At 54.3% G+C, this 27,390-nt stretch overlaps 10 protein-coding genes across 10 annotated transcripts; 3 read left to right on the top strand and 7 right to left on the bottom strand.

Annotated features, from left to right (window-relative positions):
- Nucleotides 1-552: 552 nt before the first annotated feature.
- On the bottom strand, nucleotides 553-3,257 carry HER10_EVM0012388 (FAD binding domain-containing protein; the record flags this gene model as incomplete). Its single annotated transcript, XM_035481784.1, has 4 exons — nucleotides 1,603-3,257; nucleotides 1,265-1,544; nucleotides 946-1,198; nucleotides 553-597 (listed from the first exon to the last, which is right to left on the bottom strand). Exons 1-4 carry the CDS (start codon nucleotides 2,801-2,803, stop codon nucleotides 553-555), a joined length of 1,779 nt encoding a protein of 592 aa, XP_035330206.1. The 5' UTR covers nucleotides 2,804-3,257.
- Nucleotides 3,258-4,509: 1,252 nt separating this feature from the next.
- On the bottom strand, nucleotides 4,510-5,932 carry HER10_EVM0008655 (uncharacterized protein). The gene has a single exon (XM_035478169.1). It carries the CDS (start codon nucleotides 5,774-5,776, stop codon nucleotides 4,700-4,702), a length of 1,077 nt encoding a protein of 358 aa, XP_035329760.1. The 5' UTR covers nucleotides 5,777-5,932; the 3' UTR covers nucleotides 4,510-4,699.
- A 1,799-nt stretch (nucleotides 5,933-7,731) lies between these two features.
- HER10_EVM0002806 (uncharacterized protein) lies at nucleotides 7,732-9,001 on the bottom strand (the record flags this gene model as incomplete). Its single annotated transcript, XM_035472501.1, has 4 exons — nucleotides 7,732-8,197; nucleotides 8,261-8,634; nucleotides 8,696-8,800; nucleotides 8,849-9,001. 4 exons carry the CDS (start codon nucleotides 8,999-9,001, stop codon nucleotides 7,732-7,734), a joined length of 1,098 nt encoding a protein of 365 aa, XP_035329021.1.
- A 1,728-nt stretch (nucleotides 9,002-10,729) lies between these two features.
- Nucleotides 10,730-12,502, top strand: HER10_EVM0006161 (short chain dehydrogenase). Its single transcript, XM_035475754.1, has 4 exons — nucleotides 10,730-11,089; nucleotides 11,348-11,632; nucleotides 11,770-12,055; nucleotides 12,257-12,502. Exons 1-4 carry the CDS (start codon nucleotides 10,973-10,975, stop codon nucleotides 12,433-12,435), a joined length of 867 nt encoding a protein of 288 aa, XP_035329431.1. The 5' UTR covers nucleotides 10,730-10,972; the 3' UTR covers nucleotides 12,436-12,502.
- Nucleotides 12,503-12,661: 159 nt separating this feature from the next.
- HER10_EVM0000911 (cytochrome P450) lies at nucleotides 12,662-17,426 on the bottom strand (the record flags this gene model as incomplete). Its single annotated transcript, XM_035470677.1, has 6 exons — nucleotides 14,191-17,426; nucleotides 13,953-14,135; nucleotides 13,409-13,889; nucleotides 13,073-13,356; nucleotides 12,913-13,014; nucleotides 12,662-12,846 (listed from the first exon to the last, which is right to left on the bottom strand). Exons 1-6 carry the CDS (start codon nucleotides 14,612-14,614, stop codon nucleotides 12,662-12,664), a joined length of 1,659 nt encoding a protein of 552 aa, XP_035328811.1. The 5' UTR covers nucleotides 14,615-17,426.
- HER10_EVM0009701 (GMC oxidoreductase) lies at nucleotides 15,366-17,172 on the top strand (the record flags this gene model as incomplete). The annotated part of the gene is made up of 2 exons (XM_035479181.1): nucleotides 15,366-15,572; nucleotides 15,640-17,172. 2 exons carry the CDS (start codon nucleotides 15,366-15,368, stop codon nucleotides 17,170-17,172), a joined length of 1,740 nt encoding a protein of 579 aa, XP_035329892.1.
- A 294-nt stretch (nucleotides 17,427-17,720) lies between the features above and the next one.
- On the top strand, nucleotides 17,721-20,453 carry HER10_EVM0004835 (BRCA1 C Terminus domain-containing protein; the record flags this gene model as incomplete). The annotated part of the gene is made up of 3 exons (XM_035474466.1): nucleotides 17,721-18,374; nucleotides 18,426-19,776; nucleotides 19,824-20,453. The coding sequence occupies exons 1-3, from the start codon at nucleotides 17,854-17,856 to the stop codon at nucleotides 20,451-20,453; spliced, it is 2,502 nt and encodes an 833-aa protein (XP_035329267.1). The 5' UTR covers nucleotides 17,721-17,853.
- HER10_EVM0007764 (ESCRT-II complex subunit) lies at nucleotides 19,332-21,484 on the bottom strand. Its single transcript, XM_035477309.1, has 2 exons — nucleotides 20,885-21,484; nucleotides 19,332-20,801 (listed from the first exon to the last, which is right to left on the bottom strand). Exons 1-2 carry the CDS (start codon nucleotides 21,432-21,434, stop codon nucleotides 20,689-20,691), a joined length of 663 nt encoding a protein of 220 aa, XP_035329647.1. The 5' UTR covers nucleotides 21,435-21,484; the 3' UTR covers nucleotides 19,332-20,688.
- Nucleotides 21,485-22,454: 970 nt separating this feature from the next.
- On the bottom strand, nucleotides 22,455-25,037 carry HER10_EVM0011272 (Zn-finger in ubiquitin-hydrolase). The gene is made up of 2 exons (XM_035480708.1): nucleotides 23,840-25,037; nucleotides 22,455-23,786 (listed from the first exon to the last, which is right to left on the bottom strand). Exons 1-2 carry the CDS (start codon nucleotides 24,788-24,790, stop codon nucleotides 22,569-22,571), a joined length of 2,169 nt encoding a protein of 722 aa, XP_035330073.1. The 5' UTR covers nucleotides 24,791-25,037; the 3' UTR covers nucleotides 22,455-22,568.
- A 152-nt stretch (nucleotides 25,038-25,189) lies between these two features.
- On the bottom strand, nucleotides 25,190-26,791 carry HER10_EVM0001783 (polyubiquitin). Its single transcript, XM_035471518.1, has 3 exons — nucleotides 26,371-26,791; nucleotides 26,096-26,311; nucleotides 25,190-26,037 (listed from the first exon to the last, which is right to left on the bottom strand). The coding sequence occupies exons 1-3, from the start codon at nucleotides 26,390-26,392 to the stop codon at nucleotides 25,358-25,360; spliced, it is 918 nt and encodes a 305-aa protein (XP_035328906.1). The 5' UTR covers nucleotides 26,393-26,791; the 3' UTR covers nucleotides 25,190-25,357.
- Between the last annotated feature and the right edge of the window lie 599 nt (nucleotides 26,792-27,390).

Here is a 27,390-nt window from a genome sequence, read left to right as displayed (position 1 = left end):
AAGCGAGCACAGTGGGCACCGGAAGTGGCCTTTCCACAAGCTGCCTCGGCGTGCCAAGTGCACGCGCGCGAGACGTTGAATTGCCGAGTATCACCAGTGGTAGTGATACCGATGGGTTGTTGAAGGTGTTCGCAGTACAGGTCAGGAATATCGGGCATCTTGAAGTCGTCTTTCAATACCTCCTGGTCGGCGGTAGTGTCTTGAGTATAGGAAGTATTCATGAATAACACTCGCAAGGCGGCAGGCAGAACCGGAAAAGGGGCAGACATGTGACGAGGGCAATGTACTAGGTGTGTTGGCTAGGTAGTTGCTTATCCGCGAACTCATGACTTTGCCCTGCCTTACGTGGAATTTAGCATGCGATGGGAAAACAGGATAGATCGCAACTCGGGGCTTGCTTTCCTCTAGGCACAACGTTCTCAACTGGTTATATATATATATATAGTAGTCAAAGAAAATGGCACTTAAGCTTAGAGTCGTTCTTACCGCCTGAGCATTAGGCAATTCCGGTCACTCTCCTCAATCAACTCAATCAACTCAATGTGACCCCAGTCAGGTGTCGTAAGCGAGATATTCTTCGTCAAACGGCGCTCGGGGCTGGAGAAGATTTGATTGGCTTGATTGCTTTGCAAAACGTATTGCTCAATCCGTCTCACTTGCCACACGTGATTGGTGGACGATTAGCTTGAGAATGATCAACATGGTTGAAACGTCTCACTTCACTGCAACTCACTCACTTCACATCCATCTCACTTCGTCAGCAAGAAAGCCATTCCATGAAGTCCAGTTTTGAGGCACTAAACGAATTCATGTTGGTATTAAAATTACGAAAACGCGATAATGCAAAAAGTAAAAGTGAGTGCCTCCTTTTCTTTTACCCATCATCTTCACACTTTATCTGCTCACAACTCACGCGGCCTTGCAGAGGCGGCCGTCGCCCTGCACCTCCCAATCATCGCTGCCGACACCCGTCAGAGCGTAAAACGTGCTGCAAGGGTCGTAGAGCTTCTTGATCGCCTTGAGCTTGGCGTAGTTTGCGCTGCCGTAGAACGTGGACTGGAAGTCGACCTCGTTGCGGTCCGCCTCGTTGAGGTACGCGCCGCCGCCGGGCGTCAGCGCCTTGAGGGCCGGGATGAGCGTGTCCGTGACCGTAGTCTGGCCCGAGACGAGGGTGGAGAAGTCGGTGCGGCTGTAGGCACTTTATCACGACATGTGTTAGTAATGGGCTTTTCCTCAAGTGAAAGCAGTAGGTGGTTGAACTCACGTTCCCACGACGGCGGAGAAGAGGGCGGTGCGCCAGGCCGGGTTCACCGAGTTGGCGACGGCGTTGGCAGCGCGGGCGACGTTGATGGTGAGGCCTGAGATAATGCCGCCGTTGCTCAGGATGCTTCTGAGCGCGGTCATGAGGCTGGCCGCGGAGGCGTCGTCGGCGACGAGGGTGCGGGGCATGAGACGGCCGCCAATGTTGAACTCGGTCACAGCGGGCTCCGGGTTCATGTCGTTGTAGCTGTCCAGGAAGTTGGTGTACTGACCAATGTTGAAATCTGCGGCATGTGTTAGTATCTTTTGCTCTCTCAATTCTGACTCAGGACTCTAACTTACCATAGGTGATACCGGCAGTATCGAGAGCGTCAAGAGTAGGCTGCAGCAGAACCTGGAGCTCTTCCTTGGTCTTGTTGGGCAGAGTCGTAGGCTGCATCTGGAAAACGCCCGAGGCGAGGAGCCAAATGCTGACGGCACCGGCGTCGACAATGTCGGGGAGGGTCTTGAGGTAGGTCGTCACCGCACCGTAAAACACATCGTCCGTAACACCAGAGTTGGTGAAAGTCAGGTTGGCCGACGAGACAATGGTGTCGGCGTAGGCCTTGACCGTCATGGACAAGACGGCCGCGTAGACGCCGCCACCGCCGCCAGAAAGCGCCCAGTACAGGTCCGAGTTGGAAGTCGGGGTCGCGACGAGCGTCTTGCCGCCCGAGGTGACGACCTCCCACTCGAGCACCTGGTCGGCCGCGAGTCCGTACTTTGAGACGAGGGGCCCGTGGCCGCCGCCCTGCGTGTAGCCTCCCGCGATGCCGACGGTAGGGCTGTTACCGCCCACGACAACGAGTCCCTGGGCGTGCGCAGCGGACTGGGCCTCACCGGCCTGGACGCCGGCGCCGAGCTTGAGCGCCTTGCCGGTGTACGCGGTGGACTTGTAGTCGAGCACGCTAATGTCCTTCAGATGGTGCGTCCAGAGCGCGAGGGCGCCGGCACCAGTGGACTTGCCGAGGTAGTCGTGGCCCGTGTTACGGATGACGAGACGGATGTTGTAGTCCTGCGCGAAGCGGATCGTCTTTGCGTAGTCGTCGGCGCTGGCGGCCTTGACGGCGTACTGGACGTAGGTGCCGATGACGCAGCGGTCCGTCTTGGCGAGGAACGGATCGCAGCTCTGGTTGGCGAAGAAGGCGGCCATGACGGACGACGAAGTCTGGATGTGCGTCTCGGAGGCGGACCAACTGTTCTGGAGGGCGGTGCACTTGGCCTCGTCGTAGGCGCCAAAGGTGCTGTCGTGGCAGACGGCGCCGATGGGGATCGTGGCGATGAGGCGGCCGCCGACTGTGGTGTTGAAGGCCGACCACTCAGCCACCGTCGGCCAGCATTCTTCGCCGGGGAAGCAGCGGCAGTCCGTGGCTCTCTGTGCGATGTCGTGGCCGCCGAAGAACGGGCCTCCCGGTCGGATGCCGGCGCCCGGTCCTGCCCGGCCGATGGAGAAGGCCGAGACCGCCGCGGGCGCGAGGGCGAGCAAGCTGAGGAGAGACACCATTTTGGAAAAGGTGAGGGGGTCACAATCACTTGCTGTCACACAAAGTGAGAGGAGAGGGAGGTAGGGAGGGAGGGCGAGAAAGAATGACTGGAGGTTGGAGGTGAGGAGAGAAAGAGACCTCTCTCACGATGCAACACCAGCGCTTCGATGCTACATATTTAACAGGCAGGTCACGAACGACGGAACCAAGAGGCATCAACAACACGAAATGAGACTACCGGTTACAGCCAGGAAAGCTGACGATAGTTTGATTACCACCCATGCCAATATTGACTACGATGGCCCACGAATACTAGCCGCCCACGCGAGCAGTTGTGGGAAGGAAACTTTTAAGCTATCGAGAAGATAGGGCCCCCGAACGGTGAACCAAGCATGTGCCTGACTCTTCACCCTGCGAGACCTTGAGAAGGGCCGGGAGGGCTATGAGAATCGGTGGAAAGATTGGACAGAATGGGACAAAATGGGGACGGGTTGCCGCGTGTCCCTCCTTTCGAAGCCTCAAGGGGCCGGCCGGGGCCAAGAGGTCGCGAGTTCGATTCGATGGATGGCTCCGAAAGATGAGGGGGAATAGGAATATACCTCAAGGTCAACCTTCCGGAAAGGCCAACGCCTACAGGCAAACTCCATTCGCCGTCTCGAGTTGCGGGGACTAATCACGCGTTTGTTAGAACTTGGCGAGACGGTTTCGACGATTCCAAGCACAACTCATGTAAAGCTAATATAGGCAGGTAGTATCGCCGGTATTCTCATCTAGGGGTTGTCCCTGACACGAACGGTTGCTGGCAAGCAAGGATGAGCCGTCGTCATCCATGGCCCGTCTGAGGTTTGGCAGCAGGAAGTTGAGAAAGCCGCACTAAACTGACTAACAGCCGTGCATATCTGGGGGACTCTGCAGGGGAGATTTCCCGTGGAAACGAACGACGTCCTGTCCGTTCCTGCACAGCAAACCACATTCGGCAGACTGCAGACTGAAGAGGTCGGCCGCCCGCAACCATGAGGGCGGTACTGGGACTAATGCCTGTCAAGTGTCAACCGTTCATCCAACATGTGCGGTTACAACTTACAAGGACCTGTAAAGGTGGGCACTGCGCAGCAATGGGACCGTGGAGGCACCGTGGAGGGTGTACCCCGGGTGCTCCGGGTCGACGGACGCCACCCGAGGCCGGACGGAAACCAATGGTCCGGCCGAAGACAACCTCGTGCAACAACACCCTTCTTGAGTACCTTGTTACCTGGGGGGTTAACGAGGTCGAATCCAACTAATCAGTAATCACTTGAGTCAAAAAACAACTCTCCACGATGATCGACTAGTTGCCAACGACACTAGGAACGAAGAAGGGGGGAGGGAGGCAGCCAAGTGATCCTCCCGCTGCGCGGTTTTCCTAGTCGCTTTGGAGTTTCGACGAGTCAATTTCCCAATCTACATGGCGTCTCTAACCACCGTTTACTGTGCACGGAAACGTTTAGAGCTACGACGGTTCATCTATCCGTACTAGCCTACTTACAAAACACACGCAAAAGTCAAGTAACGCCCCTGGCGCCGCGCTTGCAATCCTGGGCCCCCGCGGCCCGCTCCCTGCCAGCGCTTGACTCGTGATCCTTGTCCAACTTCAAAAAGAATCACGCACATCAAGGGTTCAAGGATACTAGATAGCAGCATCTCTTTCCAAGTCCATCTGCCGACTCTTAGCCGAAGCGGTGCTCTACGAAGACCCCGTACGGTTGTCACTTATCTTCCGAATGACTCGTACAGCCTCCAAGGATTCTCAAGTTCCAACAACCAACTCCTTCAAACGGAAACTCTGCATACACAATAATGACAATTTGCTCTCTCTGTCACCTGAATCCGTACTCCGTAAACTGCAGGTGATGTCCCCCCGCCTCCCGGGCTCCCCTTCATTCCACGTGCTGCGACGCCAACGACACGAAACCGTCACCGACGAGGGGCAGGGAATACAGACAGACCGTCCACAGGCACCACAGCTTCCACGCTCTGGCGTCCGTTTCCGGGGTCCGCGTCCGCAGCACCGCCGCGACGACCATGGCTCCCGACAACGTGGGCAGCAGCACCGCCCACGACGACCGGATGTGCCAGACGTAGACGCACACGCACGACCAGAAGGGGACCAGCACCGCGAGCGACGTCCGCGAGACCCTGTCGCCAAAGTATAGGGGCACCGTCGCGCGGCCCCGTCCGCGGTCGCCCGCCTGGTCTTTGAGGTCCTGCACCTGCATCGTCGTCAGGATGGCCGCGCTGATGATGCCCGCCCACACGTACCCGTCGTGGGTGATGGTGATGGGTACGCGTACGTCGTCTGCTGCCCCTGCTGCTGCTTCTGTGGCTGCTGCCCCGCCGCTGATGGCAATCTTGAGGGAGGCCGTGTTGAAGAGAAAGTAGGCGACGGCGATGATGGCGTCCCGGACGAGCTCGTCGCCCCCGCGGAGGTCATTGTACAGCCAAGTCAGGATCAGGATGAAAACGCCCTCCTTCCAGACGTCCAGCACGTAGTTCAGGGCCAGCACGGCGGGTATGGCCACGAGCATGGCCTTTCGAGTCTGCTCGGGCGTCACCTTGCCCGCCGGTATGGGACGCCAAGGCTTGTTCGCGAGGTCCTCGGCCACGGATTCGGGCCCCCTCTGGTTGGCCAGGTCGAAGATGAGCACGCTGTACCAGTTGAAGGCCACCACCAGAGGGAAGCGCTGGACGATGGAGAGCGTGGCTGCGTGGCCCGAGGTCAGGGGCGCGCCGGTGAGCCCGCCCAGGAGGCCAAAGGCCGTGTTGGGTACGACGAATGTGGCAAAGTTGCTCTCGGTAAAGTCCCAGATCAGACGAGGTATGCGAAGGACCTCGGTGAAAGTGGAGGAGGAGCAGGAGGAAGAGGATTTTGTGCTGCTCGACGTGATCTCGTCTTCAAACGAGGCGTGTTTGAGCGTGAGGGGACAATTCTCCCCGAGGCTGCCTGAATGCTGCATGATGATATGATGGGCCCCGTCCTGCGGTCTGCTAACGAACTTGGCTTCTAGCAAGAAAGAAGTAGATGAAGAATATGCTGCAAAGTTGAGATCCGACAGTTCGGTTTGACACCTGCGGTTTGAAGCAGGACAGACACAGAGAGACCCTCTTTGACATCTCCTGACATCAAAAAAGGGGGCGATCATGGCCCATTGATAAAGGCCCGCCGAGCGTTGACACGATCAACAACATCGTCGGCCTCGGGATACAGAGGCCTCGTGGCGAAACCCATTCACCGCTCTCATGATTCAGACTCATCCACCTTTCACAACACATGCCGGATGCCCCCAACTTCCAGTCTGGATATTTGCCTCTATCGACGAATGTCTAAATTGTTAGGCGGTACTTGGAAGCTGGCCCCGGTCATGTCAAGGACGCATGTTCAAGACCCAATAGCCTCGGGAGCCTTGAAGATGGGACTTTGGAGGGATCTCGCGGAGAGACGGTTCACTCCATGGCTGTGACTTGAACGGCAGGCAATACATATGCAATATGTAGCGACCCCTGAACGATCATACCCGGCTCCGGCTGAGCGATATACCTCGCGCGATATTGAATCACACACTCGGCCGCGGATCACAGACGAAGTCGCGGAAGAGGTCGCGAAGCCAACCAGAGGCCAGAGTTTAAACCAGATGTCGTGGTGAAAAGCAAGGGATCCCTCAAGGAAACGTTCCCTGAAGCGGTTTCCGTTTAAGAGTCGTAGCATTCCCGCTGGACTGGGGATGTAAGAAAACTGGTAACCGGAAGAAGACGAAGCTGCATCGTGAAAGTCTAAAAGATGCCAATTCTTGGTTAATGCCCTTGAGTTCCACTCTCCACCGGTACGCGGACTCTGGATATTGGGCTATGTATACATCTAGTGACACACGAGTTTCGATCCAGACTCTTGTGATCCATAAGAGATCGGGAAGCGGTGGTGCTACGTTGATGTCGTAGTGAAAGTAGTGAAAGCAGTGCAGGTTGATTGCATCTCGACCCATATTCCAGGTCTCACGAAACCTCACGTGTGTACGGTGTGTTGACCACGCAGCGAATGAGAGTTTAACGTTATATTAAAGAGGCAGGTACACTTTTATGTGGATACGTTCTACCCTTACTTGGGTCCAGTCGTTCTCGCAAGGTGCTCGGATGTAAACTCTGAAGAAAAAAGGCTCGCGAACCTCGTCTGTGAGTTCCCGTTACCTTATCCGACCTGACTCCAGTCTGTCCCCACGCGTGTAACTCTAAAAGGCGTGAGAACCAAAAGCTTCTTCCTTGCCGGAACCAGTAATCAGCCACTGAACACGAAGAGGGTCTTGGTCTTGGTCTTGTCCTTCGTCCTTTGATGAACTTGGCTGCCCACTACCGGCGGGATGGGGCTCGGCGTATGGCAGATAGTGTGATACAGATTGTCCCCCATTCCCTCCCCTCGCCGCGGAGCTGGGTCGATGTTGTTGTCGTCCCAACTCCCAACTCTACCCTTCTCGTGGATTCCCGGGATTCCCATGTCTCTGGTCAGGAACGCTGTCTGGGCGTTCCTGGGCGAGTAAGAGTCAGGCGTGCCGCTTTCCGAGGAGGAGTGATCGACACGGACACCCAGGGAGGTCTGGCTGCAAGTAATTGTGAAGCCCTGATTTATTGGAAAATCTCCCGGAAGTCTCTCCAGAGTGTGTACGATGTCTGCAGGTGCAAACACTATGTATGAGACGCTCCCGAGGCTGCTTAACTTCAAGGTGTAATGCGAAGGTTCGAATATTTCCCTTAGTGATTAATGAGGAAATATTGTGATAAGTGAAGACACAAAGGAACACTATATAGTTACAAAGTAAAATGGTACGTCAAGAAGTGTACATATCTCATATCTCGAATAAATTTCATCCATCGGCCGTAACTCCCCGTTTCCTTCCCTAACCCCCGATCCCAGTCTCCGGACTCAAGCCTGCGCCCCTCGCTTCCAAGTCTCCTGCGACGCAATGTCCTGATGAACATAGATGACGGGCCTGCTACCTCTGGGGGCCTCGGCTCCTGGCGAGAACTGACACTTTGTCGTCAGCTCGGCACGCTCGAGGTCCACAACGGAGGTATTGTCGCCAAGTTTGTCGTACGTTCGACGGGGGTGGCGGATGCTGTGGCCGCCGCTGCTGCTCGTCAAGTCCTTGAGGTTGATCTGGCCGCCCTTGTCCGTTGACGGGTTTGTCAGCTTGGAGCCGAATTTGGAGACGGCCGGCTTGACATAGGTCTTGAAGAGAGGACCCAGGGTCGGCAGACATGCGATGATGATCCCGATCCAGAGCTCGAGGAGACTGACGAGGCCGATGTCGTGCAGGTTGTAGACGAAGTCGAGGTCGCCGATGGTGGTGACCGTGTTGACTAGACGCCAAATCATGATTGCGATTGTTCTGGAATGTAAAAGTTAGCTACTGCCTAGGGCTCTGTAGAAAGAATAGAAGGAGACAACTTACGCAAAACCCATGCCAAACATGGCACTGACAGCGATCTTGTTCCTAAGGGGCATCTGAAGACCCCAAAGCGCCGGCATCGGCAGCGCAGTCATAGCGATGTCGACGACGATGTTGATCGTCACCGAGACGAGCTGGTCGACGGTGATATCACGGCAGTGGCCACCTTCTACCGGTGCCCACTGCTGAGACATTGGCGAGCATCTACTCATGAAGAGAATGAGAAACGCGACACCGTAGGCGCCCGTCACGCCCATGAGTATATGCGACCAGCGCTTGAACTTTTGCGTGGAGAAGATTCTGGTGTACAGCCACAGGATGGCCATCTTGATGAAGACGGTTCCCAAGAGCCATGTAACACCACTGGCGAGGATGAGCTGTAAGAAAGCAAGTGTTAGGGATGTGAAGTCAGTATATGAGACGAGATGTCTAACTTACCTTGAACTGAACAGCATACTCGTCCAGAGTCAACTCATTGGTGTGTTTGCCCAAGCCATTGTAAATGGCCCAAATGACAACGCCCTCTAGCGCAACAATGTTGGCCTGCCATGGTCAGTCCTGTGTCAGAGAAGGTAGGAGTGATGGACTTACAAAGGCGAAGATGATCATTCCATCATCCCAATAGAATGATCTCCTCATCACCCTCGCTGACCAAGCTCGCAGACATAAAAACGAGGCATCAACAACGGTAAAGACAACAATCCATACTAAGAGGCTAATGCCTCTTGAACCGGCACCAGGCATGATGGACGAAATGTGATTCTGCTCTTCAAAGTGTGAAATGCGATTGGGTCCAGTCAGTTTGGTCTACTGCCTTAGCTTCGGATGCCAACAAGCAGTGAGAGAGAGTTTCCGGATACCAGCCCGATAGACATCCGCCCTCGCGGCACAGCACGCGCGGGGGATGCCTTCATCTCTTATGGGGGGTGCGGGAACGACGCTCATCGCATCGAGAAGCCGCCGGGTGCCATGCCGCCACCCTGCCTTGGCTTCTTCTTCTTCTTCTTCTTCTCTCTCCCACACTCTCTTTAACTCTCATCCCACAAAGACGAAACGTGGTTCCCGCGTCTATCAATCACGGCCAGGAATCCCCAAAAAAGAAGTGGACGAAAGGGTGAGCTAGACGATGAGACACAAGTCGATGTCACCCTACTCTGCGGTAGTTCCCAGCTTATTGGTGTGTCTGCCGGCCACTTTGATACTAGTTTGAGAATGAGAGTGAGGAATGGCCATGTAAGTATGACAGAATGTACTTTGCACTACTTTGCCGAACCATGCTTCCCTCCCTCTTCGGCTCCTCCTCCTGCACGTAACCCAGTAGGTAAGCCTGCCTGGCGAGGCTTCTGCTCATCTGATCGAAGGGAGACAAGATGGGATGGCATGATTCAGTAGGAGTGTTCTGAACTTCCGCGCTTGCATGACACTGCATTCTTTCATCCCATTCCTCCCCACTCACACTCTAACACTTACCACTTTCTGGTTACTGTGCAGGCTTGCAAGTAGCGATAGTTGAACAGTAATAGACAATGGTTCGTGGCAGTCGTCGTCTTTTAGGACCAACCACCCGCCTGGTGTTGCTGCACGTGTGGGTAATATCGATAGGGAACCATGCTCTTCCCACATGACTGTCCTCTTCTCAGATGTGATCGGGAACTCGTCATGTACGTGATAGAGAAACTCCACAGCCTCATTAACCCTCAAGGGTTTGCCAAGTTACAACTTACCAGTCCCAAAGTCTTGTCCGGTCTAACGAGGGTCCCCCCCTCCCCATGGTATGATGGGACTCTGAGAAGACTTGGCCTCCCCGCTCTACCATTTTCATTGCAGGGGTCCAACCGTTCCCCAGTCTATTCAAGAGTCTCGAGGTGTGGGGGGAGTTTCAAAGTGGAGTTTCTGCAAGTTGATATATCAAACTTTCAGAGACCCTTGTCAACGGGCCATACATAGCAGACCGAGTCCCACAGAAACCACAAAAGCAACCATGTGAAAGACGAAGACTGTCTTCAGCAAAGCTGCACCTGCCACCCACCGCTGCGCCGCGCATTTGTTAACCCGTTTGGATGCAATGCTTCCCACCACGGGGGTTGTCTGGCAGTCTACACCTTCTACCAGGGGGAAAGCGTGCATACGTTGCCTTACCTTGACGGCCATGGTGATGTTGCAACGAGGCTTACGTTTATCCCGCTTCCGGTAATTATGCAAGGCACAGGTGTCAGTTCGTTGCTCATCTCAGGTTTCACCAAAGTCCCCGACTAGCCGGTGGATGCGACGCCTGTTCTTACTGAGTAGCTTGTCTACCGGTCAGCTATCTGCATCCTTCATCAGAAGGTGAGCAGGCAACATCGCCGTCCAACCAACCAACCGGTCAGTCAGAGCCATGGCGTCTTCAACGGTGCGAGCTGCGCCGCAACGCTGCATATCACGGAGTTTGTAAACAAAGTCCCGAACTTTTGAGTCTTAGCTCAGCTCAATGAGGGAGAGAGGGGGGATAAAAAGACAGGGCCTAGCTCGCGATAGCTCGAGACTGTTTCTGGCATTCCCGTTACTTACCCCACGCTTCACTCAATCTATCCATACATCCAGCATCGCTCTCTGGCTTCGCTGAAATCTTGTATCTCGCCACTTCCAAGGCTGACGCTACATATTCCCGTTCTCGGCTCGACCGTTTCTCCTTCTTCTCGGTATCCCAATCCAATATCGCTCAAAAGAGTCAAGATGCAACCCCCTCTGCCCTCCGTCACGCCGACATGGCGCAACGACACCTACGAGGCTATCTCGCCCTCCCGCCCGGAGCTCAGCGCGGCGGGGAAGACGGTCATCGTGGCAGGCGCGGTAAGTTCCACGATATACAATTTTCTCTTCCTTTCCCCTGGTTGTGAACATCGACCCTCGCCCAGCCCCCATCCACGGCCGCTCTGTGATGACCTCTCGCCTCCAAATATGCCTGGCCATGATCCAAAAAGATCGGAGCTTTTGGCCCTCCCCCGTCACAACTCTATATCGCGCCAGTTCTGTGTCCGCAATATATCCGCACGGGTACCTTACTTACCTAGGAACCTCTCTATTGACGCTTTGTCCTTCTCTTGATAGGGTAGTGGAATCGGCCGAGAGACCGCCCTGGCCTTTGCTGCTGCCGGGGCCGCTCGAGTCAGTCTCCTGGGCCGCACAGAGGCCGCCATAGCCGAGACGGCCGCCTCCTTGCCGTCGTCTGTGCAGAGTGATGTTCACGCCGTGGACATCACTGACGAACAGACGTTGATCAAGGTGGCAGCCGCGATCGGCAAGTGGGATATTCTTGTTTTGGCCTCTGGCTATGTGTCCAGCCCGTCGCCCGTCGCGGGGTCGGCTACCGATGACTGGTGGCAGAGTTTTGAGGTAAATCAGACTACCCTTAACGAAGATAGTTCTCTGTCTCTCTCTCTCTCCACACAAGTTGACAGCGAGGAAGAGATAGAGAGAGACAGGGAGTGAAAGTGAATGAGAGGGCCCGAGCACTTACACCTACCTGACAGACAAACACCAAAGGAACATACCTCGTCACCAAGGTGTTCCTCCCCACGGCGAACCCTTCGCATGCGTCCATCGTCGCACTCACTACCGGCACAACGGCGTTGCCGGCAGTCGCCTTGCCTGGTCTGTCCGCCTACATGGCGTCCAAGCTAGCCCAAACGAAAATCATCGAGTTCCTAGCGGCGGAAAACCCGAACATCTTCGCGGTAACCCTTCACCCGGGCATGGTCGAGACCGACATCTTCACCAAGAGTGGCGCCAAGGCCGAAGCTCTCCCCATGGATAAAGGTGCAGTTCCATTGTCTTTTTCATACTAGGCTACGACCCTTCCCTCCCCTGTCCATCCATCTGCCCAGATTTCCCTCTCCGTCCCGACACTCCCCTCCACTCGCTTCCTCTCCCCCCCCTTCATCAATCCCCTGCTTCTCCTTCCCGTTGCAGCTCTAGCGGGCCGAATTAGGTGCTGACATCCCGCGCGCTGGCTTGCAGTCCAACTCCCTGCCCACTTCACGGTGTGGCTGGCAAGTCCCGAGGCGGCGTTCCTCAATGGTCGTACGGTTTGGGCCAACTGGGACGTCGAAGAGCTCAAAAAGGGTACCGGCGCGATCCAATCTGGTCAGCTGCTGACCAGCGGTATCAATGGCTGGCCATACACTAGCCTTGCTTGAGATAGCTCCGGAATAGACGATAGCAACCTCGTACATTGTTCACCATGTTCGCCCAGAGATAGCCCAATATATCAATGTTCTTACGTATGAATAATCAGGGCCTCGGCATTGGAGATACATTTGTTGAATACTATGAAGGAAAAACGAAAAATGATACGATTTACTTCTTGGTGCCTTGGCTAAACTCTAAGTGACTACATACTTATTTTGTCTAAACATAGCATGATCACCTTAACTCGAAACACAGCGACAGGGGACCCGGATTGGAGGTGAACTGATCCCTCACGTCGTCAAAGACGCGGTTGCCCGTCTCTCCTGGTGCGAGGCGGAAATGGTACTTCTTCACAAGTCTGGCAACAACAAATCTCATAGTGTCGGTGGCCAGGAAACGACCAAGACAGCTGTGGTGGCCTGCAGTAGACGGATTAGTCGACCAAAAGCTATCAGATAGCAGACAAAAGACAAAGGTCGCCATACCTGTTCCAAATGGCGCAAAAGCTGCAACATTGCGGATCATCTCTGGCCGCGTACTCCATCGCTCAGGGATGAATTCGTTGGCGCGCTCGAAGCAATCCTCCCCTGTAGATAATATGTGAGCTGAGAACTGACGAAAACCATCCTCTACGAATCTACTTACTTCGGGATATAACGTGACGCGGGGCAATGATTGTCGTGTCGGGCGGGATGAAAGTCCCACCGATCGTGGCCCCGTTCTCCGTCGTCTTCCTAGCCCCGCCGGTGAGAAGGGCTGGGTACAAGCGGAGACCTTCGTTGATGACAGCATTGAGGTGCGGGAGGCTCGTGAGCGTCTTAAGGTTGGTAGCGTCGACGTCTCTCAATTCTTCATAGACCTTCTCGGCGTGCTCAGGGTGCTTAGCCAATTCGCAGAAGATACCAATCAAGGCAGCAGCCGTCGGCTCGCTGTATGTTTGTCAATAAGTGAGCGTCCACGAGCTTGGAGGAATCGACTTGCCTTCCAGCAACAATTGCGAGCAAGCTGTCGCCATAAAGCCACGGCAAACGATCCTTGAGCTCAGTCTGGCCGTCGTTCAGCTCCATCAAGTAGTAGGCGAGATCAGGAACGGCTGGCTTAGGAGTTCCTTCATCAAGTCTAACACGCATCTGTTGCTCACACCAGGCGACCATGTCGAACCAGTCCTTGAGAACGCTGATTCGCGGTCCCAGCTTGAAGCCGACCTGGATGAGCCATGGAGCAGGGCTGAACGGTCCAAGCAGCGAGAGAGCACGCTGCAGCCGCACGATGATGTGGTGCCACTGCTGCTGGTGCAGCATATCAAACGACTTACTGAAGACAAAATCTCCCATGACATCAAACCCGAACCAAAAGAACAGGTTCCGCACTTCCGAAGCAACGTGTGCTTTGGCATCCGCCTCGATGCAGACGTCCAGCTGCTCAATATACTTGAGAATCTTTGACTCGTGTTGAACAAGGGCTGTTGTGCGGTACGGCTCGTTAGAGATAGGCTCATGATTCCGAAGATCTATGGGGTAAATACCTTGTGCCGAAAATCCACGGTTCCATTCACGCCGTCTGGCAGCATGAATGGGCTTGATGCGTGTTGTCACAAGCGCACGATCGGGGTGCAGAATGTCGTACCACTCAGACTTGATGCATTCAGACCGGGGACCATCTACAGCCATGAAGACTCCTGGGTGGAAAACAGTGATTTCACTGGGGCCTGGCTAACCTATCAACAGATGGTTCAGACAAGCTTGTTTCGGATGACCACTTACCTGTCCTCACGAAGTCTCCATACTGCTCGTGTAAATCTTCCAAGAGCAGATGATTTTTGCAGCCTCTGCAGGCCCAGACGTGCCACAGCTTGGTGACTCGGGCGTACCATGGTCCTTTGAAGCCAGCAGTTGACAAACGATGGAAGTAGGATCTGTAGAGGATGATACTGGTAAAAAGTCCAGGCAAGTACCCAGCTGATAGTGTCAAGAGAGAGTGGCATAGATCACCAACAACTGAGCCCTTGTAGTAACGGCTGAGAGCCACGAAACAAGAGAACAGCCAGAAGTGACCCAGAGCAATTTGAGGAGCCTGTACATGCCATTCTCCGTGAATAAAAATACCCAAGTGAACGGCGACGCCGCAAAGGAGGCCAAGGACGTAGAACAGGACGGCCTGGTAGCTTGAATCGAGAAGAACACTCATGATGAAGTTTGTGTGTTGCACTTGGTCACTTACATCCACCTCGAGGCGCTCTTCTCTTGAAGTCTACCACCGATAACTCGTCCTGAGTCCGGAATCGATAAACATCCGCCAGTCGAGCAGTCATCGAAACCCGACATGATGCCTAGTGCCATCCTCGGCTGGGTCCAGTCCATCCCTCGACAATCTGTCGTGAGTTACCTGAGGGGTAACAGCATGCCACAGGAACTGACTAGTGTCCAATAACTGGGATGTAAACCAGCACGCATCGTAACGTCTGCCATTCCATCCCAGAGGCCGTACTCGTTGATCAAAGGTACATAGTTGAATATCGCGCCGCGGTGATCATGGGTCATCCCGATAACCTTGATATCCGGAAACCGACCGGGTTGTCCCTTGACGGTCGTTGACCGGGGGTCCAGGGAAGTGAGAGGGTCTGCGTCCCAAACTGTCATACCCCTGATGCAGAAACAAAGTCGTAAGGATGCAACCCTGCAGTGGAACCTGCTTGAACGGTACCGGAAACGGTTGGCCGGCTCAGTGTCGTATGTTGGTGCAATACGGCCGCCCGCGGGGGAGATGCCGGATGGGCGCTCGGCGCTACGGCGACTAATGCTTTGCCGCAATCCTACACAATCTTAGACGTCTCGGGCTCGGAAACCTGCCATGATTTAACAGTCACCGAAGTTCCAACGAAGTCTTTTGCTCTTGCAGAATCACTCGTATCGCGTTACTCATCATACCGTCTCTCAAAATGGCTGCAAAATACGACTTTATCATCGTGGGTGGCGGCGTCGCCGGCTTAGTAGTTGCCACTCGTCTTTCCGAGATCCCAAATGTCCAGGTCCTAGTGCTCGAAGCGGGCGAAGACCAAACGGCAGACCCTCGAGTCAATATTCCCGCACTGGGTCCCAGTCTTGTCAAAACGCCCTCTGACTGGCAGTTCCGAACGGTGCCCCAAGTAAGTGTTTCTCAGACCAGCAGCTGCTTTCTGGGAGTCCGCTTTACTGATAGTGAATCGCTTGCAGGATGGCCTAGGTGGTCGTGAGATTGCTGTCCCTCAAGGTCGTCTCCTTGGTGGCTCAGGTGCACTCAATGGCCTCTCCTTTACTATCACCACCCGGTCCAACGTTGAGGCGTGGGCCAGCTTGGGCAACCCCAGCTGGGACTGGCCTACGTTCAATGAAGCCTCCAAGAAGGCCTACTCCATCGCTTCTGGTGAGGGCACAGGGCCACTGAAGTTGTCTCTGCCGGACAACGTCGAGTCTTTCTGGCCCAAAATCTGGCAAGATACGATCCGTAGTCTAGGCTTCCCCGATTCTTGTGACCCCTTGAGTGGGCAGGGAGTCGGCAGCAGTCTCACACCGGACACTATAGACCCGGAGACAAAGCAGAGGAGTTACGCCGGCAGCGCGTATCTACAGTCGGCAAAGTCTAGAACCAACTTGACGGTTGTGACCGGAGCGTTGGTAGAGAAGATCGTCTTCAGATCAGAGGCTGGCGAAATTGTTGCCGATGGCGTTCAATACACCAAGGATGGAGAGACAACAACAGCAAAGGCACAGAAGGAGGTTGTCTTGACTGCTGGCACCCTCAACTCGCCACGGATTCTTGAGCTTTCCGGTGTTGGAAGTGGGGAGCTTCTCCGTAAACTCGGCATCGAGGTCGTTCTTGACAACCCGCATGTCGGTGAAAACCTGCAGAACCACGTCATGGTCGGTGCAAGCTTTGAGGCCCTCCCAGAGCTCGATACCATGGATGGCATTATTCGTCAGGAACCGGCTGCTGTCGGAGCTGCGATGGAGGCGTATGGTAAGGGCACTGGGCCGTTCTCGAGGAGCGGCACTGTAGCGACTGCACAGCTTCCTCTGCCCGCTGGCGAGGATGTCACCCAACTTCTTGACAAGCTGAGCGGCCCCAAAACAAGCGCGACGCCGGAGTTCACAAAGGCCCTCGAGGGATACGTGCGATCCGTCTTGACGTCGTCTTCGGAACCGTCGGGGTACTATCTGTCGTTGCCGGGATTCGCATTGTTCAGCGGAGACGGAACTATGGCAGCACCGCCGCCTGGCGAAGAGAAGTACTTCACAATAGCGCTGCTCCTCGCTCATCCCCTGTCGCGAGGGTCAAGTCACATCACTTCTGCGTCCCTTGAATCACCCGCGGTCGCCATCGACCCCGCGTACCTATCGCACCCATTCGACGTCGAGGTTCTGGCCAGACATATCCAGCTCCTGGAGAAGATCGCCGCAAGCGAGCCGCTCCGCAGTCAACTGAAGCCGAGCGGAAAGCGCAACCCTGCCAACGCCTTGACAGACCTCGACGAAGCCAAAGAGTTTGTGCGTAAGACAGCAGTTGGCGCTCATCATTTCACGGGTACTTGCTCCATGATGCCTAGGGAGCTTGGTGGAGTGGTAGATGAGAAGCTTCGGGTGCATGGAATCCGTGGCTTGCGGGTGGCTGATGCTTCCATTGTGCCCATTACAGTGCGTGCCAACCCTCAGGCAACCGTTTATGGCATCGCCGAGCGGGCTGCCGATTTGATCAAGTCGAGTCTATAAGGTGGGCGCCATTTGTAATGAAGAGAGTGTAAGGCCTCGAGTTGTATATCCAAGTTGGAAGTATCTGTAGCAATGAAGAATTTCAGTGAAATCGGGTTCTATCCCTGAGTGGGATGGAAGCAGGGATCATGAGGTGGTGAGCGCAGCAATTGAGTTTGGACAGTTACTTCGAAAGGCCATGATTGATAGACCGACTTCACTGCAGAAACATCGTCCATGGTGTCAAATGTCATCGTAGTCGCATTAAGGTTGTAGTTTGCTTGGGGTAAGAATGTCACCGGAGAATGTCACTACACTGATGGGCGGCTTGCGGCAAACGGCCAGCTGGTTGGCGGATGCTTCCCTTGAACGCGTTCCTATCGCGCTTTTAATGGATAAAGTACCGGTACTTCCGCAACCCCCACGGGAACACCCAAGCAAATGTACCTTACCAGGAAGCTACACGTGACGGCGAGCTCACCTCGCGTCCTCCAACCCGGCCGCGTCGCTAACAATTTCGCGTCAAAATCGCCTTCACCTTTCGTAATTGCCTGCAGGCTACACCCACACCGGTCTTTCTGCGCAAACAACACTCCGACAGCAAAACCTCCAGATATCGTCCTGCGTATGCCCTGACATCGACTCCGACGCACGTCAGCTCTTTAGCTCTTCTCAATTGCATGCCTCACCCGATTGCCCACCATGGCTGAACAGGCAAAGGGCTTGTTCGCAGAATGTACCTTCGCCTTCGTGCCGAGTGCCCACCTAGCTCCCAAAGAAATCAGCGAGTATGCCGGCATTGTTGAAGGTCGTGGCGGAACGGTTCTCGACCCGAGACGCGATGGCTCCCTCAGACTCGAAGCGGTTTCTCACATCATCTCCAACACCATCGACTTTCCCCAGTTCACCGAGACCCAGGCCTTCATGATCCCAGTCGTCAATACCGACTGGATCAAGGCATCAGTCAAGAAGAACAAGCAGGCACAGGTCCGGCCATACTCTCCCGATCCACGCATGTTCTTTTCCAAGGTCATCCTCACAACTGCTGGTCTGCCTGAAATCGACAAGGAGACCATCATTGGTGCTACGCTGGCTATGGGCGGCATGGAAGGCGCCGATGTGACACGACAGACCACTCATATCTGCGCTCTGACTACGGAAGATCCTAAATGTGTCATCGCCAAGGAGAAGGGCCTCAATTGCAAGATTGTTTTACCCCACTGGTAAGTCTGTAATGTCCTTGTGCTTCGAGCCACCTCTTACACATACACTAGGTTCGAAGATTGCTTCAAGCTTGGCAAACGTATACCCGAAGGCCCCTATTTGCTCCCCAATCCCGAAATTCTTCGCCACGACGAGAACCAAGGCGAAGTGCAAGCTCCCAATTACGACCAGCTCAACGGGGCGACCTCAACAAACCCCAACCATCTCAGTGATGGCCCGAGAAAACCAGCCACGATATTTCGAGACAAGGATGTCATGCTTTCAAGGGATCTCAGCATTACCCCACGATCACTGGAAGCTGTGAAGCAACTCATCAACAATGGCGGTGGCAAGGTGGTCGACAATGTCGACGATTGCGACTACTTTATTTGCCAGTATCGTGACGGGGAACAGTACATCAAGGCTGCTCAGTCAGGGAAGGACATTGGCAATCTCTCATGGCTTTACCACCTCATAACGCATAATGAATGGACGTCTCCGCTCCGCCGTCTGCTTCACTACCCGGTTCCCAAAAATGGCATCCCCGGATTCGAAGGTCTCAAGATTTGTCTCTCCAACTACGGCGGTGATGCTCGCATATACCTCGAAAATCTGATCAAGGCAACCGGCGCCACATACACCAAGACGATGAAGGCCGAGAATACACACCTCATCACAGCAAGGAGCAGCAGTGAGAAATATGAGGCGGCCAAGGATTGGAATATCGAGACGGTCAACCACCTGTGGATCGAAGAGAGTTACGCCAAGTGTGAGATGCAGAGGGTCACTGTCCCCAAGTACTCTCACTTCCCCGTTCGCACGAATCTGGGCGAGGTAATCGGACAGACCTTCTTTGATGAGTATTGCTTGCGAGAAACGTACTACCCGGGTGGTGAAGAGGGCTTGTCGCCGCAAGCGACACGGAAGCGCAAGATTCTTGAGGCTGCTCAGGAGAACTCGTACTTGCATGGGCCTGCCGAAGGGGTTGTGATTGGCAGACAAGAGGATAAGAGTGAAGAGGCTATCGACGACAGCTTCATGACGCCTATACGCCCTAAGAAAGGCGGCCGCGGAAAGGAGAATGATACCCCCTCGGAAGTGTCGACGGGAGGCCGAAGCGCCAAAAGCAAGGCTTTGACCAACCTACAGCGTATCGCCCCCGATATTGCGCTGTACGAGAAGGAGAAGAAGCGCAGCAAGGATAAGCAGGGCCCATGGGGTGGCAAGCGTGCGGCAGATCAAATTGACAGAGAAAGAGGTCGCACATCAAGCCCAGCCCAGGCAATGGAAGTGGATGAGGAGGATGAAGATTCAAGACCTTCCAAGAAGCGGAAATCATTACGTCCAGACGTGGAGATGAGGATCGTGCTGACGGGCTTCACGAGATGGGTCAATGCCAAGTCCAAGGAGGATACAGAGAGGGTAAGTCTTTTGCATTCCTTTCTTTTTGCCAGGCTAATAGGTCGCAGAGAAAACTCCGCGACATGGGAATCATGATCGTACAAGACGATAAGCCGTGCGACTATCTTGCCGCTCCCCACATGGTACGGACTGTCAAGTTCCTCAAAACCCTGGCCAAAGGGCCTACCGTACTATCGTCCAACTTCATCGACGAGGCTCTCGAAAGAGGCGAGGTTCCTGACCCCGACGACTTCCTCCTAAAGGACGAGGAAAACGAAGCCAAGTTTGGTGTCAAGCTCGAGACGGCAGTCTCGCGTGCGAGAGCGAATCTCGGGAAGCTGTTGTGGACAGTCCCCGTGTACTGTACGAACAACATCTGCAACGGACCCGAAAGCTACAAAGCCATTGCTGAGGCCAACGGAGCCATGTTCAAGCTGTATCGCGCGCGCAGCGGCACGACCATCAAGCCGACGACGGAAGAGGAGGACGGAGGCGCGCCGCCAGAGCCTGTCTATCTCCTCAGCTCCAATAGTGCCGACGAGCGGTCCCTCTGGCCCAAGTTCGAGGAGATGGCGCGCAAGGGCCATATGGAGCCACGCATCGTCGCAGCGGACTGGCTGTTGGATGTCGCCATGAAGCAGCAAGTCTCCTTTGACGACAAGTACCTCGCCAAGAACTTTTTCCAAAAGAGCCTGTGATGGTCGTTTCGCTCAGCTTGATGCCTGCTAGTTGGTAACTTTGGATTGTACATGTATATAGGCGATGGCATGGAGTTGTACTGCTTTCGGGTGAAGACCTTGGGACTTGGTGTTTGTTTACGACCCGGCTCGAGGAATAATGTGTCAACGTGGTATGTCTAGTTAGAGATTCGCAAAAGGAGACCAATGTCTCGTCGTGTTATATCATCATGAGGAGGTAGAATAGAGAGCGAGATCAAAAGAACTTTACGCCCTGCGAGTCTTCTTGTCCAAAGATCTGGGCCTTGCCGCGCTTGACCAGAATTTGTAGCGCTTTGGACAGTAAATCTGGATCGAGGCCGTGGAAATCTGTACCCACATGGAATCGCTCTTAGCTCACGGGCCCGTTCATCACGTTACGAGAGAAGAGAAGAGAGGTTGTGTGTGCCCACCTGTGCCCCTGGTACTCTCGCCCTCTGTAAGCTCATACAGCGTCAGCACGACGCCCTTTTGCGCTGTCTCGTCGATCCACCCCTCGATCGCGGCGGCCCACTCGTCGGGCGTGCGCCAGTAAACCCAAAAGACGTCCGTGCTGGCAGGTAAGGGTTCGGCGCGGCCGTCCTTGCGCATGAACTCGAGGACCTCGCGCGCGTCGGCCAGGCTGAGGCGCTTGTTGAGCGTCTTGTTGTGGAAGAGCTCCTCTGGCGCGGCGGCGGCGGAGGATGTTGCGGTCGCGGGGGAGAATGTTGTGGGTTCGTTTATCAGGGAGGAGGTGTCATTGTGGTTCGGGAGGGCGTGCGGGAGTGCGGAGGAGGAGGCGGAGGGGATGGCGGCGCCGAGGGAGAGCTTGAAGAGGCGGTGGTGGCGGCAGTAGGAGAGGATTAGGTCGGACCATTTGACGAGTTGGGCGTGGTGGGTTGTTAGGTTCGTTTGGCGGGTGAAGAAGGGGGGGAAGGAGTATTCCCTGGGGAAGGGGAAGGGGGAAGTTGTCGTTGCTGCCATTGCGTCGTGGTGGTGGTGGGTTGATTGCGGGTGTTGATGGTTGATGTTGGAGGTTTGGGGTTTCTTGTCGCGAAGAAGCGTCACTCGCCGTACCTGAGGTATGAGCACCGAGGGGTTCTCCATGGTGGGGTAGGGATTTGCGGGCGGTGGAGTTGCCGGGTGTGGTCAGAGCTCTCCGTTGCGGGGACGGGGCCGTTGGATTAGTGGGGCCTCAGGAAGCCTCCGACTTTTTGGTTTGAATTGATTGTCCCCTTCCATGTGAGAATCTCAAGATGCCTCCTAGTATTGTGTAACTTCTCTACATAGTCGTTATATGTCAGTATGGCGATTGCAACCGCAGTGAATAATACTTGTCTGAGTATGTATGACAAAATAGATCAGAATTTCAGCCATCCAAGGAAAAAAGCTAATTCCAATCCTACTGTGAGTCGTCATATTACTTCACGGTCAAAATCTCACGCAATGGAGCCCATCATCATTTGCTTTGTAGTGAGATTTAGGCCGCCGTTAACAACTTACTGGGATAGTTACTCTCCAACGGCTTCATCTGTCTATTCACTCAACTTCTGGCCCAATGGTCAAATGAATCGAGCCCCTGGCTCTTGCTACGTATACCATAGTCGATCTTCATCGTGAGAACATAGACTTTGATCTCAATCTACATCTAACAAGATATCAACAAGCCGTCGAATTTGACCTGCAGAGTCTTGTTGGTGAGACCCGGATACAGATGGACAGATAAGCCTTCAACTCAGCTCTAGTAATTCATCCCGTACATACCGTAGTCCAAAATTCGCTGCTTAAACTCTGTAGAAACAGCCTTGACTGACGGAAAGAGCAGGCGGATCAATCACCCAGCTGTAAATTCTCGAATGCTAGACGCCATGTTGCTCTTGGCGATACGAAAGCAAGACATCATCCCTTGATGCCTGGGAGACGTACGGGTATGACCTGACATCACAAGCCTGGGTCAATGGAAACGAAGGCAACAACACATTAATCGTGAGAAACGAAAAAAAATTCAAAACTGCCCGCTTTAATACTAGATAGGTATCACTGTATCCATGCACCGTGAGATGCCAAACCGCCGCTCTCCTGTGAACGCCAAATCCAATGAAAACCGTCGAGCAGGCTCTACTTCTTCGCCCTCCGCTTCCCCTTCTTCTCAGGAACGCTGGCGCTCCCTTCCGCGATCTCACCAGCCTCGATCTCGCCCGCCTTCTCCATCTGCTGCAACTTCTCCTGTCCCGATATAAACATGGACAAATCTCTGTTCATCTCCTGCAGCTCCGCCACCTGTTCCTTGTAAGACGTCTCGCTCTTCTTCAGGGTATCGAGCTCCGCTTTGTTGTGCTCTACGCGCTTCATGAGCCCCTGCGTGACTTGCTTCTCCTCCTGGAGAGCTTTACCCATGTTGCGGGCGAGTTCCTGAGCCTTGGTGGCCTTTGCTCGGTCGCGCTCTGCGTCCCGCTCGAGTTGTGGTATGACTTGCGTTTGGAGACGTGTCAGCTCCGTCTTGAGGATGGCATTCTCTTCCAGAGCCATGGTAGCTTGTGTCGATGCAGACTCGGCTATTGCGGCTGCTTTTGAGGCCTTGTCTGCCACTTTGCTGATCATCTCCTCAAAGTAGACTCGCTGTGACTCGAGCTGACTGGTCAGGAGATGAGTGTATTCCAAGCCGATATTGTCCAGCTTTGCGCGGGGAACAGTATCTTCGTAACCGCCTTCCGGCCCGTGGTGATGTCCGTTGCTGCCCGGGAGCTCCACGACCTTACCGTCACCCTTATCACGGATCAAACGATGTACCCACGTATCCCCAGCGTAATCCCATACATGCTGTGTCTCTAGCTCCAGAGAGAAGCTATGCGCCGTCTCTTTCCAGTGGTCCTTAGCATGGCCGCCCTTATATCGACCGCAGCCGACGTTCCCGCAGATCAGGCAAATCCATAGGTCATCGGTGGAATCGCAAACGCTGCACAAATTCGACACGGAAGAGCCAAATGGTTGTGTGTATGGGTTTGATGGATCGTATGTGGTTTCGGGATTCGTGTGTCGGCAGACCGGACATCCTGAGCCTTTCCAATTTTGCAGGCAGGTACAGTGAAAGACGTGCTGGCAAGGAATCGTCATTAGACCTGTCGTATCGTCCATGCGCTCGAGGCACACGGGGCAAGTAGGTAGTTCGATAAGATTCGGGGTCGGCGGGGGAAAAGGCCTGAGACTGCTGGAGGCGACGACGGAAGAAGAGGAAGGCGTGAAGGGGTCGTGGTTAAGGTCGGGAAATGTCCTATTTTCTCGAGTCGGCGTCTCAAAGGTGATCGATTTGACGAAGACAACATGGCACACTTGCGCCTGCAGAAGAGTCAGTTACACGGCCGCGTCAGGGCTTGCAGTTGACTACTCACCTCCATACTGTTGAAGACCTTTCCGTCAAACTCCCTCTGCCACGCCCTTGCCTTCTCGCTGTTTCCAAACTTGAGGAGCACTAAATACCGGTTCATCCGAGCAGTCATGACCATTCGCCAGTGACTGATGTCATTCCTCCATTTCTCTCCAACATAGCCGATGAAGTCGCCCGGGCTCAGGTAACTTGGAACTGCAGGTATGCAAAGCGTCGTGCAGTCCTCTGCCTCGGCGTCGTCTCCCTCTGAAGACGGCAGTCCCAAGGAAGGTGTTTCCTCCTCGTCGCGGTAGAAATGTACTACTCCCCAGCCTACTTCCGTGCTCTTTGTGTCGAGAGGGACATATTTTGCCTTCGTGGAGATTCCAGCGCCACCAAATGTTGGACCAACGCCAAGGTCTGCTCCGGAGCTCGTTGCCTCGGCCGCCATTTGATCTGTATTCTCGTCGCTTTCTGATTCGATGTCGATGCTCTCGATGCTGACTTGACCAAAGCGCCAGTCCTTGACTGCCGTCTCTGGTCGGATCGCTGCCGAAGAAGGCGGGGGAGGGAAGCTCTGCGTACGAGCTCTCCACTGCCTCTCGGTTATCCTCTCGATGTTGCTGCCACTATCTTCTTTGGCGGGAGCTCTGGATGGTCCGCAGTCGATGAGGTTCGGGTTCGAAGTAGTTTCTGGCGCTCGGTGTATGCTCGATCGATAGGTATCGGCGGGGTACGGTGGTTCGAAGGGTTGTAGCGGCGAAGGTTGCGGTCGGAAGCTCGTATTCGGCCTCTTCGAACTTTTCCTGGAATGCGCGGGAAGTTCAGCGAAGATGTTGGCGCCTTTCGGCGGAAGCCACACGTCTTTACTGAGGGCGTCTTCCTGCTGTTTCCCTTTGACGACGCTGGTGTCGGCGAGTGCGGGGCTTGAAGTGGGATAGAGCTCGAACTTGAGGTGGTAGAAGAAGGTCCGCATAGCCCTTCTCAGCCTCGCAGGCTGCCGTGAGACGATGCTGGTTGATCTTCGGAGGTGCAAATGTTGCGCTGCTAGTGTCAAAAGCCCCAGACTATGGAGGCAAAAGAACGTGGGTTTCCAAGTGTTTCCAGGACTTCCATGGGCTGTTCATGTCGCGGCGCAACTCACGGAAGCAGGCAGGATAAATGTGTTGTGGGGAAGATTTCAGTCATTTAGGTGCGAGTTTCGAAGAGCTGTAGGAGCGAGCACCCCACAGCCCCACTGTTTACGGACCTCGTTCCATCAGGTACGTCACTGATAAGCGATAGACGGGTCAACCTCCAAACGGTGACATTCACATGACAACGAGAGGGAGAGCAAATATTGGTATCACGGGAGTACAAACGATGCACAGTAGTTGCTGAGACTGAAATCAAGTCTGGTATTGACGCTTTCATGAGCGTATGAGTGCCTAGCTAAGTTCTAGGAATATGTGAAGATATCATTCAGAACCATTGTCCTGCCGTAATCGTAGTCCATTAACGCCCTGCCTCGAATGAGGCAACTTTCCCATCGCCAACCCGTCCCTTACTGGCCGCCACGAAGACGGAGGACCAGATGGAGGGTTGATTCCTTCTGGATGTTGTAATCGCTCAGAGTGCGACCATCTTCCAGCTGCTTTCCAGCGAAGATAAGACGCTGCTGGTCAGGGGGAATACCCTCCTTGTCCTGGATCTTGGACTTCACATTATCAATCGTGTCAGATGACTCGACTTCCAATGTAATCGTCTTTCCAGTCAGCGTCTTGACGAAGATCTGCATACCACCACGCAGACGCAGGACGAGATGCAGAGTTGACTCCTTCTGAATGTTGTAATCCGACAAGGTACGACCATCCTCAAGCTGCTTTCCGGCGAAGATCAAGCGCTGCTGGTCGGGAGGAATGCCCTCCTTATCTTGGATCTTCGACTTGACGTTGTCAATGGTGTCTGAAGATTCAACCTCGAGCGTAATCGTCTTGCCTGTAAGGGTCTTGACGAAAATCTGCATACCACCGCGAAGACGAAGAACCAAATGGAGTGTGGACTCCTTCTGAATGTTGTAGTCGGACAGGGTGCGGCCATCCTCAAGTTGCTTGCCAGCAAAGATCAAACGCTGCTGGTCAGGGGGGATGCCCTCCTTATCCTGAATCTTCGACTTGACATTGTCGATGGTATCAGAAGACTCGACCTCAAGGGTGATGGTCTTGCCAGTGAGCGTCTTGACGACTGAAGAATGGGTTAGCAACCGTGTGACTCGGGGCATCATGGATAAAGAGTAACTTACAGATCTGCATACCACCACGAAGGCGGAGAACCAAGTGGAGAGTAGACTCCTTCTGGATGTTGTAGTCGGAGAGGGTGCGGCCGTCCTCAAGCTGCTTGCCAGCGAAAATGAGACGCTGCTGATCGGGGGGAATGCCCTCCTTGTCCTGGATCTTGGACTTCACGTTATCAATGGTATCGGAGGACTCGACCTCGAGAGTGATGGTCTTGCCGGTGACTGGGAGGAAGGATGTCAGATAATGATGGGAATGATGATTGGATGCCTGGATGACTTACGGGTCTTGACGAAGATCTGCATGATGGCGACTTCGATGAATCTGATGTGTGGTGTTGCTCTTTGGTATTACTGAATGTAGTTGCTCGTAATCGAGTGATCGCTGATGGGAGGTTCGTCGAGCGAAAGTAGTGTGTAGAAGATGTGATGGGGAAGAAGAGGAGGGGAGAAGAATGAAGAGGTGAAGTGGCTTAAATACCGAAAGGCAACCAAGGTGTCAGAGAGATGCGGCCTGTCTGAAGGCGGGAAGGAAGGACCTGGAGCCAAGTTGGGTGGTGGTGCCTTCCTGGGTGCTTGGTGACTGACTGGCCGCGGAAGGCAAGGAAGGCAGTGAAGGAGGGGCCTGATTGGAGGCGCAGGTGCAAGAAAGTGGGGGCAGGTTATGCAGTCAGTGGCATTGAGTGCCTTCTTTCTCAGTTCTGAGTGCCTTGTCTGGGGGAATGGCGAATGATTCATCAGCAACTGCGCAAGTGCCACAAGGCGCTAAAGTAGGCAGGAGCAAGCCGGAACCCTCCAGAATCAAGTGGGCCATTTTCTCGGAAATCCGTACATCTACCTCCAGACCCATACAAACGGCAGCTCTCAAAGAGGTAGAGGAACCTTTTCCATGGTGGTTATCGCCCGCTTCCTGACCACGAACCTGGGAAGGCTGGAACCCAGAGTGCTGTGCCTGATGTCTCAGTTACGACTTGCGCTGGAAGGTTGGCCACTCGCCGCCGCCGCTTCTTTGATCAGATGGCCTCGTTCATGCCACCCCTGCGCAGTAGTCCCAAGGTCAAAACACAGCACCAAAAGACAACGAGGTGTAACATCTAATCTGGCATACCCGTCTGAGTGTCAGCATCTACAAGATTTCGAGATCTTTGCCTGAGTTTTGGTGAAGCTGCAAGACAACTGATTTTTGGACAGGAAAACACCCCGCGACTTCGATACCGCTAGTCTCCTGCAGCGTCTCGAGAATGTCACTGATGAACTGATGGGTCGCAAGAGGCCCACCGCCAATCCCTGTACCTACTCCGCCT

Source organism: Colletotrichum scovillei, assembly GCF_011075155.1.
Source record: "Colletotrichum scovillei strain TJNH1 chromosome Unknown Contig00009, whole genome shotgun sequence".
Taxonomy (NCBI): Eukaryota; Fungi; Ascomycota; class Sordariomycetes; order Glomerellales; family Glomerellaceae; genus Colletotrichum; species Colletotrichum scovillei.
The sequence above is the reverse complement of the archived record's forward strand: the minus strand, read 5'-3'. Positions and strand labels throughout refer to the sequence as shown.

Coding starts and splice junctions, on each gene's coding strand:
- HER10_EVM0008655 (XM_035478169.1), bottom strand. CDS start 5,776: ATGCAGCATTCAGGCAGCCTCGGGGAGAATTGTCCCCTCACGCTCAAA.
- HER10_EVM0006161 (XM_035475754.1), top strand. CDS start 10,973: ATGCAACCCCCTCTGCCCTCCGTCACGCCGACATGGCGCAACGACACC. Junction 11,090..11,347: donor CGGTCATCGTGGCAGGCGCG/GTAAGTTCCACG, acceptor TTCTCTTGATAG/GGTAGTGGAATCGGCCGAGA. Junction 11,633..11,769: donor ACTGGTGGCAGAGTTTTGAG/GTAAATCAGACT, acceptor CCTACCTGACAG/ACAAACACCAAAGGAACATA.
- HER10_EVM0007764 (XM_035477309.1), bottom strand. CDS start 21,434: ATGGCAGCAACGACAACTTCCCCCTTCCCCTTCCCCAGGGAATACTCC. Junction 20,802..20,884: donor CGAGAGTACCAGGGGCACAG/GTGGGCACACAC, acceptor ATGTGGGTACAG/ATTTCCACGGCCTCGATCCA.
- HER10_EVM0011272 (XM_035480708.1), bottom strand. CDS start 24,790: ATGCGGACCTTCTTCTACCACCTCAAGTTCGAGCTCTATCCCACTTCA. Junction 23,787..23,839: donor AGGTCTTCAACAGTATGGAG/GTGAGTAGTCAA, acceptor ACTCTTCTGCAG/GCGCAAGTGTGCCATGTTGT.
- HER10_EVM0001783 (XM_035471518.1), bottom strand. CDS start 26,392: ATGCAGATCTTCGTCAAGACCC. Junction 26,312..26,370: donor GCAGATCTTCGTCAAGACCC/GTAAGTCATCCA, acceptor CCTTCCTCCCAG/TCACCGGCAAGACCATCACT. Junction 26,038..26,095: donor TCGTGGTGGTATGCAGATCT/GTAAGTTACTCT, acceptor CCCATTCTTCAG/TCGTCAAGACGCTCACTGGC.